This window comes from Erithacus rubecula (assembly GCF_903797595.1).
Source record: "Erithacus rubecula genome assembly, chromosome: 1".
NCBI classification, from domain to species: Eukaryota; Metazoa; Chordata; class Aves; order Passeriformes; family Muscicapidae; genus Erithacus; species Erithacus rubecula.
This window is the reverse complement of record NC_136658.1, coordinates 40,100,888-40,113,222: the sequence shown is the minus strand read 5'-3', so window position 1 is coordinate 40,113,222 and position 12,335 is coordinate 40,100,888. Positions and strand designations below refer to the sequence as shown.

The 12,335-nt window shown below is 38.0% G+C and overlaps 1 protein-coding gene across 4 annotated transcripts in view; it reads right to left on the bottom strand.

Moving 5' to 3' along the window:
- Positions 1-12,335, bottom strand: part of GRIA4 (glutamate ionotropic receptor AMPA type subunit 4) — a 206,903-nt gene that overhangs the window by 130,009 nt on the left and 64,559 nt on the right. For all 4 annotated transcript variants that reach the window (XM_079314907.1, XM_079314905.1, XM_079314904.1 and 1 more), the window contains exon 3: positions 9,026-9,265. In XM_079314907.1, coding sequence (XP_079171033.1) covers positions 9,026-9,265 — 240 coding nt within the window. The remainder of the gene's footprint in view (positions 1-9,025; positions 9,266-12,335) is intronic.

Here is a 12,335-nt window from a genome sequence, read left to right as displayed (position 1 = left end):
AGGGAAAGTGCATCTCTAATGCAGAATAGTGAACATATAAATACATTGGAATATGCTTTTTTACAGATGCAGAAAATGTAGCCCTAAAATCACAGCTTGTGCAGATGACAAAATGACAGTTCAATCAGCTGAATTAAGAATGTGCTACTCCAGAAATACCCTTATATACAAACACAGATTTACTCTAAAGCAGAATTACCTTTACTTCCTGCACCAGCCCTGGAGAAGTAGCTAACACTACACAAGGGATAAATGTCTCACAGATATGCCAAGGAGGGATCATGGAGAATTAGCTTAGCCTTATACATTTTGACTCTTTTTTAAACAATAGGTGCATAAAGAATGACATAGTATGTCTTGATATTTGTAAGTCTAAATCTTGTTTATTTATTTTCATTTTTAAAAAGCCTGCTTTATACTCTATTAAAACTTGGAACATTCATCCACACATAGATAACGCTCTCAAAAGACAAGCTAATTTTTCTAACTAAAAACGCATTTAGAAACAACTTGGCACAAGTATTTGTTTTACATTCAGTATTAAACTGGCACCAGTCTGGTCTCTGGCAGCCCTGACTATGCTGCCCTTTGTTTGCTGCCACCCCGTGCTCCAGCACTGAAGCCAGCACCTGTGGCCATATAAAAGGCTGTGCTCAGCAGCTGCAGCCCTCGGATGTCCATGCTGGAAGGAATTTCTAAAGCACGAGCATTTGGATGTGCGGCTGGCTTCCTCGTCTGGGTCCTTTCAGGGTGCACGCTGCTGGGTGCTGCCTCTATCCACTGTCTGCACTGGTACTGCTGAGCAGGGTGCAGTGTGATATGGCCTCAGACTTAGAAAAGATGCTCTGGGCTGTGCTGATGTAAGGCTGCCTTCACTGAAGGTAGCTTTCTGCAGGGTTTGTCAAACGGGATACCACTGATGTAGATATCTGCAAAGGAGGGCAAAGCCTACCCTAAATATTAATATGAAAGCTATATACTAGTGAACCATAACACACATTTCTCCTAAACACTTTGCTCCTTGGCAGTAATTTGATCCACAGAAAAGATGAACACAAGTCCAATCATTACATATATAAAACACCTCTTATTTGGAATAGAATAATAATAAAATCAGAAATCTGCTCAGAGTTGCTATTTGTTTGCTATATGAGCAGCTGAACTTAATTCTTCTATTCAGGAAATCTGGAATAAAAATGCCAATACATGAACTTTTTTGAGAAAAAAATTGTATGAAGTCACTGTTTTCCTTAACTGCAGCATAACATCCTTGTGTGGAAAAGCTCTTGAGCAAATGGAAACAGACATTCAGAATTATAGACCATACTGTCCCTGCTCTCAAGTAAATACAGAATGTGTGTAAAAACCAGATAAAAATGACATGTTTTCCTTTAAAGGAACGTATTACATATGCAGGTAACAACAAATTAACTATTCTCTAATTCTCTGATATCATTAGAACAAGCCATTGAAAGTTGCAATGTTATTTATATTTGGATGTTGGAAAATAAAAGCATATAGAAGTTACAGGCATAATCTTGTACTACACATGTGCAAAACTGAGATAAATGCTTCTGAGAAAAAAACTTAGCTCTAAGGATTCTACAACACTGTCACAAACAAATCATTAGAAAGGGCAGAGATGATTCACTGGCATGGCAACCTAAAAAGCAGTATTTAAAATTATCATGAGTGTCTTCTCCATGGCACCCACTAAGTCAGAATAAAGGAAAGCAAATTCTTCAGATTAGGAATATAATAAGCAGCAGCTAATTTCATGTTTCAGGATTTATATGTTTCTATGGCATTTGCGTATTAGGCTGCGCTCCAGGTTCTGAGTGTTGAGCCAGATGACCAAACACATAGAAAAGTTCTGATGCAGCATAATTTGAGCCACATCTTACATGGAATACCAAATTCAGGGGACTCATCTGTACACTTGATGATCATATTTTGATTCCAATACCAACATTTTCTGTTAATTTCTACCTTGATCTAATGTTCATTCATTTCAGTCAACAAGAGGAGCACTTTTTTTAAATGAACCATTCTGAAAGGTCTTGGAAGATTTTTCACATGTAGTAAATTAAATGATGACCCTGTTGATTTACTAGTATTGCTTCTCTTTAGTGGCAAGACAGGGGAAAGATGGAAAGTCACATTATCATTACTAATGCTGATTTCAGGATCCAGCTGCGTTTCAGTTTCACGTGTGCATTTATTACCTGTATTTTCAAGCTGCTACCACCTGCTGTGAAGATGAGAATGAGCTGGCATTCTGCTGCATAATTATTAATGAGCTAACACTGGCAAAACAAAATTTGCTGCAAGCCAATTACTTCTGGATAAAGCACGTTGCCCTATTTCATTAAAAACATGGAATTTACTGTTACTGAGTACAGACAACAGTGGATCATATGAACGAATTTACTACATTTCTCTAAATACACAAATATTTGACAAAACTTTTTTTCCTATGTTTTGTGTATCAGTTCAGCTTATTAAGTTACAATATAACTTTGGTAAAAAACAAACACAGTGGTAGCTGGATCCCAATATGTGTGACATGATTCACTGCCCACGTAAAAGTGTTTGCTGAAGACAAACAGCTTTTTATCATATCTAGTGAGGAATATGGAAAAGTTCAAACCTACATGATGTTAGAACAGTCTAAAGACTATGAGAGCAGGTATTGGATGCTGTTCCTTTTATCAATATTTCTTCAATGTCACAAAAACACTGATCTTTATTTCACAAAAGTTTGGGACAAAACTGCATGATACAAGTAAGAACCTTCCATTTTTAGTGGACTCAGTCATCACCTTATGTTTCTTTTTTATCGTTCAACATTTTGCCAAAGATCAGTAGGATGAAAAATTCATATTGAGGGAATCCTACCAAATACTTCCTGGTGATAATAATGAAAAAAGGACCCGAGACCAAGTGAATGACTGCAACTGAACAAAGTCAGATTCCCAATATAATTTTCTTTACAATCCAAGACATAACTTGTTTCTTCAGGCTTTTACCTGTGATGTTATTCTAGAACTTTAAGGCAAGAGTGATGTAGATTTGGGCTTAACAGTGCTATACAGAAACAAATAAAGAGCACTTGCTCTCAAATCCACTTTTTTTGTATTGTGTTTTAAGTATTGTGGTTTAAGGTGACCTGCAATTTGCTTTTTATTAGCAACACTTGGTCCTTTTAACTTATTTCACAAATAAGAGCCTTGACTCAGTATTTTTATATACACAAAAATGTAAGTCATCTGTTTGTATCACTATTGACTTTAGTAAGTTTAGCTCTTGCAATTGAGGTATTGAAATAATTTTACAACTTGCTATTATATTGCTACTTCTTCCACTATTGAGACATTAAAACATTTGTTCAGAAGTGCAGTAAAAATACTGAGTAAAGCTTGATGTAGGGCCAATTCTTCCAGCACCTACAGGTCCAGCTAATGATAACTTATTGAGTACCATATTATAATGGTAGTCCTTCAACCTGATTTTACAGTGTTTTTATCTAGTTCACTTAGAATGCTTTTGATCTGATTTTTGAATAATAGAACATACTAAATGTTTTACAAAGGCTATATATATATAATTGAATAGAAATAATATATTATTGAAAGTTGCTCCGTAATAGAAAATTGAGAAAATTATCTTTTCAGTGTTCCAAGTACTGTGAAGAAGCCATTCCCAGTTTCCAGAGAAATCATGACAACTACATAAAAAATCCTGAGGGGACATAAGAGATCATCTGAGGTGGATACAGCAAAATCCATCACCACTGCAAGATGGTGCTGGACTAAACTCTTCAAAACCTCTGAAGGGGCAACAATCTTACCCTAGTGGTAAGAACCTCATCATCTTATTCCAACCTGATTGAAACAATTTTTCCTAGCAACACTTTAAATTTGTCTGCATCCTTTTTTTTTTTAAATATTCTTTATTATTCTTTCTCTTCAGTGGACCCTTGAAACTTATATCTGTATGTGGTGGCCAGTGATCACAATGCCATTCCAGCAATGGATCCTTGTGCTACATTTACACTGAAAGCCTTTGTTACAACTGAAAACAGTATCTGGTGCTTCAAAAGGGCAAGGATAAATTTTTTGAACATTTTTTATGGTTTTTTTTTTGCAGTGGAAATCTCAACTTGTGACACAGCAGCATGGCCAGCTGGGTGAGAACAATATTCAGCTTTCACATCTCACATGCAACAGTATTTTTCAAAATTTCAAAATAACTTCTGCTTTATTGGACACAGTATGGTTTTCTGTACTTACATTATACTTATGCTCACCACAGCTCCCATGATATTAATTCTGAGACAGTTACTCTGCTCTTTGTATCTATGATTCTTCCCTACTATGTTTGGCCTTTATATCACCTTATCACATTTCACCTTCTTGAACTATCTATTTGGCATATATCTATTTTTGTACCACTCATACCTTGGCAAGGCTCAGGAACCCACCAAAGCCTTTCTCTGTGCTGACATGCAAATTCAAAGACAAATCCCTTGCACCTCACATGCTCTTATTTTAAAAATATGTTATTAGCAAAAATTTTGGGGTTATGGTTTCTACTTTTCAAATTGCCTTGCTATAACTGAGCTTCTATTTTCTATTTTTTTTTTTCTGTGAGAAAGCCAGGCCTGAGGCAGTATCACTGGAGGTACTAATCATGGATACACCAAAGCTAATAGCTCTTCTGAGCCAGATGCTCTGCCAAAGCTGGAAATTAGATAAGCCTGATAAACCCATTATAAATAAAACCCATAATCTTCCTCAAAATAAGAGGGAAAGTTTTAAATTTCCTGTACTATTATTTGCCTTCTCCAGACATCTTCTGCTTTCTTCTGAGACTTACTTATCCTCCACAAGTTCTTAGAGACAAAAGCCTAGAGATTGCTACTCTGTGTACTGTAGGATTAATTCTAACAGGCCACCAGCACTTGTATAAACCTTTTGCAAGGTTTAGAATGTCATAGAGTTTCAACTTTAAAGGAGTTGCTATTAAAACACTATCTATATATGTGGGAAAATCACATTTACCTTGTGCATAGCAAGCTAATTTTCCTCATCTGCAGCCATGACTGAGCTGGCTTTATGAGCATGTAGTTAAAAGGAATGGAGGGCAAGAAAAAAAAGCAATAACATAGGTACATAAACAGGCTCACACATGATGTCTAATTTCTATAGAATATAACTATTTTACAGTCCTTGCCTCTGGTGAACCAACTGCTAGGCCAGCTGGTAGCTCTACCCTTTGTGCTCCCCACTTTACTCGCAGCCAGGGACTGAAAACTTGCTGGAAACACAGCTCAATTCAAATGGATGCTGACATTCTGTGAAAGCAGTTTCCAGCTTGCTGGCTGCCATCCTTCTGGTGTCCTATGTGTCCCCATGCTGCTCTACAGCCCCTCTGACACTCTTTATCCTGGGACCCCTCAGCTCTGGGTAACCCCTACAATTAATCCAGCAGCCTCGGCCATTCCAGCTCTCAGTGAAGCTCCACATAGTGTGGGAAACTAACACTGACCTCTTGTAGGCTCAATTCTTGAACTGCTCAAGTGTATAGTGGATATTGGCACTGCTAGGTGAATGGTTGGACTTTAACCTTAAGGGTCTTTTTCAACCTAAATTATTTTATGGTTTTATTCTTAAGCAGCTTCTTACATGTCACACAAACTCCTTCAGCCTTTTTCTGTGATTTCAGGGTCCAAAGTTTTCCTTCTGGTGCCAGAAAATGTTGTCAACAGGTAATGAAATCACACTACAGGTATACTTGTGCTAGACCAATAATCCCATGGATTTACACATACACAGCACCACTTTTAAAATTAAATACCTCTCAGTCATGATAAAACAATATATATATATAAACTGAATGTTCTGCTTTGGTCATTTGTTGTTTTGTTTTTTGGTTTTTTTTTTCATTTTCATGCCCTTCAGAGATGACATCAAATATTACCTGAGCTCTTTTTCCTTGCTGGACTTCCCTTTCCTCTGGGTATCTCAAAGAGACAGGGTTTTTGTTTTAGCCCTTTCCTACTATGTTTTGAATAACACAAATAAATGTTCTTCAGCCTGCTTTTTCGCTGTCCTGTCTGTGTTCCTGGCACTTTGCTGTTAATGTTAATTGTATTAAGCATCAGGTCATAATTAAACCTTTTTAAATGTGGAAGGAGGAAAAGAGAAAGAGGAATGTATTGAAACAAAAGGACCCTTCAGGCTTTAGCCTTCCATGTCACTCTTTACTTGCTCACTTTTTGCTGTTAAATAATGAGCTGAATTTTCCTTCATCTTTCTCTTAGGTCTAATGCAAAAACTTGCTCTTCTTTTCCATAACGTCCCCTGCTAGAGCCAATTAATTTTGTATTTTTGCCATTCTTCCTGGTATCTTCATTCTGCCACAGGACAGTGATTTTCCAGACTGTGAGTTGGCAGAACATCAGAAAGGCAGATTCAACATAATAGCTGAAGCCACCACCTCATCAGAGTCTGTGTGGTCCAAGACTGCTGCAAGGTGCCCCACGTGTGGTATGTGGGAATGACTTACAGAGAAGCAACAGAAGCACATTCCTGGCCTGAACTGAAATGGGAACATAGGTGGCTCCAGCATTAAACACTGGGGTTCTGCAGGGACCTTAGGGGCTGGCAAAGAGATGAGTGGGATGACACAACAGAGAAACCTACCTTGACAATAGGACTTAATTGCTCAGTCCCCAAGAGTGAGCAGCAACTGAGTCACATGCAACAGAACCAAGAAGCAACGACAGAAAGGTTTGAAAGCAGGTCTGAAAACAACATCCATTGTCCACCACTGCTGAAGGTTTGCCTAAGTGTGTTTTGCCACCGTACTTTTTGTGAAGGACTTCTGCAATAGTGACAGCTGCTAAATACTGCCTGCTTCACAGACAGGCTGGAATTTAGGCTTATTGCTTACCTTCCCCCATAAGAGCCTATTCAGAGCTTCCCACTTAAGCTGCAAAGATCAACTTGCAAGCCCAGCAGCAAGATGCTGAGGGGGTTCACCTTGCTTCAATTTGCTTTGATGGGGCTGCTTAGAGAAACAGGGAGACATCTGGCATGTAAAGGAAGGATCTCTGACAAAATCTGGACAAGGTTGATTTCTGATCTCACTGACAGAGATTCTATGACTCAACGTTAATAATTTTTTTTTTCTTTGCACAGTTACTCTGATAGTAAGGTGATGCTTACTTTTTTTTAAAGCATGTCTCAAGTTCACATTGAAATTTTGTTTTGTGCAAAGATGGTGAAAATTTACTCAACAACTGCATGTCTTTACAGTACTCTTAATACCAAAAGATACACTGAACCTTATTTTATCCTGCATGAAATTGCATCACAAGACCAGGGTCTGAGAGACTACCCAATTCAGCACCTCCTGAACCCAAGCTGGAAAATGTCATGTCTTTATGAAAGACATGCTGATGAGTTCAGAGTGGCCAGGTTCAATGCCTTAAGAATTAATTGTTAACCATGCTGTTACAGACTCTGTTCTGAAACTGTCCTTGGTGCTATATCACCTGCTCAAAAACAATGTCTCAATCTAATTAAGTGTGTGAATTTAGATGAGAAAGGTAACTGCAGGTTGTGCACTTCTTTACTTGACAATCTGTTGAACTTGTAAGACCACATCTGTAATTCTGTACTTGTTTTCTTGTTACCCATAACTATAAGTTATGCAGAAATACTTTAAAACTCTATTTTTCTATTTCCAGTCACCTAATACATTCTATAATGCTTCCCAGAACTTCCTTTATGGGTCAAGCAAGCATTAAAAATTATTTAATTAAAAACAACAAACAAACAATTATGAAATAATACAAAGTCTTTCATTTTCTTCCATTATCCATTTTGATTCAAATTCAGGTATTTAGGCAGCACATCAAGGTAAAAACTCACTAAAATGTAGTGCTTGTATATATGAGAAAATTAACTTCTATAGCCATAATCAAATAATTAAACAGATTTAGCTAGGTCTGTGTAATTCCCTATTTCTTCTGCAGAAATTTGCTGGAATAAAGTCACTTTAATTCTGGAATATGCTGTCCACATGGGGAACTATATTGAAACAGCTGTAGTAAAATAATTATTTGACTACAGCTATGCTGTTTGCTTCCCCCCAAATGCAAGCCACCAACACAAAAATCTTGCCTCTTCCACAGAAGCTCAGCTAAACTGGCTCAGTCCTACTCCACAAACAAAGACTTTGCCAGCAGAATGAACACACAACTCAGAGAACAGCTTTTACCTCTGAATTTCTCACTGACTGGTGATCTATAGTGACGCACTTACAGATTTTTACCACTTAAACAGTTCTGAGATGCACTGGGATGTGGAATGGAGACCATGGGTAGAAAAATACACCCTTTTCTGTAATTAACTATGTATTTTGTAAGAGTGTGGTCCATCACAGAGATAACTCCAGCTGGAAGGAGTAGAAGACGGGCTGTGGCAGCACTCCCTCCCTCTCTGGCCTGTGGATAGCTGTTCCTGGCAAGTATTGCCTCTGATCTCCACTACTCTGGCACAGCCCGAGGGCAGAGCCCTTCTCTGCCTTGACCTTCCAAAGCCTGAAGTCCCACAGGCTCACTCTCATCCCTGCTTACACCAGTGCAGATGCAGAGAAGTGGTTGTTCCTCTTCTGCTTCTTTGTACTGCTGTCATTTATGCAGTGAATTGAAGAGAGAACAGAGCTGCAACATTCTGCTCACTGAACTGTGTTTTTTATTTCACTACCATTAGTTTAAAGATTTTAGTATTCTAGACTTATAGCACAGGCTTTGGGTGGTCGATCACATACTATGTGAATCCAATACCCAATTCTTGCAGACTAAGGAGCTCTTCCTTCAGCCACACAGCTACCCAGGCAGAGGCATTTCACCTCTACAATTTGGCTCCCCGAGCTCTCAGCGGGACACAAAAGCGCAGAGCTGCTGCAAAAGGCACCTGAGCAGTGGAGAGGAGGCGGGAGGGTGCCGGCTCACCTCGGTCCGTGTCGTAGAGGAACACGAAGCGGTTCCACTCGTAGTGGTCCAGCAGGCTGAGCAGGGCTCCCCGCAGCGACGGCCGCAGCTGCAGCACAAACTGGCTCTCGCCCTCCGTGGGGAAGCTCGGCGTGATGAGGGAGATGTGCAAGGCGCTGCAGAATGAGGTCAAGGTGTGCACTGATCTCTTGTCATACAGTCCAAAAATGGCAAAAACTCCTCTGGAATACTGGGAGCAAACTGAAACAAACACACAAACAGAGTTTAAGTAGCGGCAAAATTCCACAAACTTTCACATTCCAACATCACCAAATTTTTAATTTGAAGATTTGCAATTCTGCCTGTACAGTTGCATTCAATGTTCATATGTGTTTTATTCTGGAAACCAATAAATAAATAGCTAAATAACATTTTGTGACCTTCTGATCCTATTCGTAGAACACTAAAGTATCTATAGTGGCTTTGCTCCAAAGTAAAACGCCTATCAGTGAAAAAAATCAACACATAGCTCTGCATAGTGTCAGGCACGGAGCACTTCCATTACCTCAAACTGAAAAATGTTCACATTCTAAAATGTGAAAATTATCAAAACCACATTACTGACCTTGTAAGTGAAATTTGGACATTTTGGATTGCAACAATGTAGAACCTTTGCTCCCTTTTAAGCAGGATGCCCTTGTGGTACATAAAAACACTTCTAGAGACATTGGGTAAAAACCTACTTCATGGAAAATCTCCTTGACTTTAAGGGGGCAGTTTAAGTAAAATGTAGCAAGTCAATGGGATCTGACTTTTGCTCAAACTCTTTTGTTTCTACTCTGTGCTAACTGAAAACCAGAAAACAAATGAGCTGAATAATATTCTGAATATATATTTGCTCTTGGACTCACATAAGACATAGGGAAAGACTTCCATTGATTTCATCAGACTGGGTAAAGACTGATCTCTGCACATAAAAGTAGGCATGTGGGTATTTTCTTGAGCAACTACTGCATTTCTATCAATTCATAAAGGGTCTTACAGAAAACGTCCCATTTTTTAAAGCACAAATCAAGTTATTAGAAACTGTGGTCATTACTAGTGTTACCTCTCTCAGAATCACAGAACATGGAGAAAGGAAGAGTCAGCTAGAGGATCATCATATTTCCCATGCTTTCCTCTCAGTATTTCCCATGCTCTCTTGTTCCAGATCCTCTCTTCTCACAGTCTGCTCTTACATGTTACCTAAACATGGCAAAACTTAGGATATTCTCCCACTAGCCTGGAGTTCACAGCCATTCTGCATGTGAAGCACACTCAGGGTACAATGTACACCCTTAGCAAATTCAAATCACTTCAGCTTTAATTTTCTCGTATTACATTTACTGCATAAAGAGCTGAAAATACAAATTGTGCATTTTTCTTCTAAGACTTGGGTGATTTACCCAGTTTTGATGCCAGAACTAGAGTAAGTAGCTTGAGGGCAGTTTTGTGTTTATGTTCTCCTTCACTGTTATGGCTCCCATCCTAATGATTTTTATAGCCAGATTTTATAACAATAAACTTTTTTGAAAAGCTTTCTTCCTTTACCTAAGTTCACCTTCAATATACGCGTTTCTTACAAACCCTCTAAGTATTTTCTTTGCTGGAATACACAAAACAGATTGCCATAGATCCCTCAAATGATTCCACTAATTCCTTTGTTATTCCATTAATCATCACAAGGAGCATTGATCTCCGCTTTCCCAGCTCCATCTCATCTTGCTTGAACACAGATGACCAACATGTTGATAATTTCACTTAAAGTTTTCCTGCTTTTTTTAATATTATTTCCCCATCTCAACCATAAAATATTTTTTCTGACATATCCTAAGAAGACACTGTGATTTTCTAAAATCTGAAACTTGGTTGGTGATCATGTTGGGATCAAAAGTCTGTTCCTTCTTCCTTCTGGTCCATTTGCAAATGATAAGATTCTGCTTATAGCAGAGTATTTTCATTAGTCACTATTATTTGTTTTCCATCATGCCTCACATATTTCTGCACTCCTTTAAGATTAGTTACTTCTATGCTTACAGTCTTAGTCTGCTCTGCTTGATGTACCCATCTCCCTTTCCAGCAAATTCTATCATGGTACCCTGCCATTTTATCTCTTTGTCTATTGTAAAATTAGACCCTTATGATTTTTCTCCTGTAATTGTGCTTCTCCAGCCTGGTACCTCCTATCAATATTTATTGCCATCTTCTCCAGCTTCACGTTTGTCTTTTGTCTCTGTTTGCCTCCATTTCCATAAATCACTTATCTTAAAAGCACGTCTATTTTATTGCATGCTCTTGGCAACTGAAAGATAAAGATCAATCCCATACTTTCTACTTTAGTAACTTTTGGTTGCATTTTATACAATTTTCAGTCTATATCCCTATTTTAAAACTTTCTTTCCATCAAAATCTGTTCTATAACTTCACTGACCATACATAGCACAACTTAACAGCTGTAGTAAAAGGCACTTGCTATTGCATCTGCCCTTCAGTAAACCAGTTCTTGAAGAACCAGGGAAGAAAGATGAGTCCTCTCTGTTCCCATTAGTCATCACACCTCTTTTAAGATGAACATTCTCCTTGAGTGAAAATCAATGTGAAATATCTGGTGGTTTTAAATCTCCAAACAGATTTTCCTGCCTTTCCATCCCATCAATACAGAACAGCTTCAATTATTTTCCTATTTCCTGTATTTTTATTCAAGTATCTAAATGACCTTCTACTGTTGTTTTAATGTCCTTTAAAAGTTTCATTTTTCAGTGGAAGCCCTAACCTAAGCTTCCATTTCTGCAGCAAATATCCTTTATATCTCCTTTTTTTAAAACTATTTTTCTCATTAATAATTCTTTTTAACACTTGTTTGTTGTATCTTCCTTCTATATAATCATTTATTCAGTCACATCCTGCACATTACTTCCCTCTGCAAAGAGATTTCTCTGTGTTTGACAAGTATTTCTGTGAGGATATTGCAGGCCTTCTCTATTTTTAAATGCAGTTCAATTAGCTCTGACAACTGAAATAATTGAACACAAACCTCCTGTAAGTGGTAATTACTTAATGTATTTCTTGTTTGGACAAAATCCTTCCTAAGGCTCCTTGCTGTTGTACTTTGCAGTTTTACAGGGGCATGGAGTACTTTTCATAACACATGGCCCTTACAGTAGGAATCCACACGATGAAAAATTCAAGAAATCAATGCCAAGCTGTGAAATTGTACACTTAGTGGAGTTAAAGCTCAAATTCATTCTCAAGATGGAGAAAAAAGTCAAACTTGAAATATCATTAAATAACA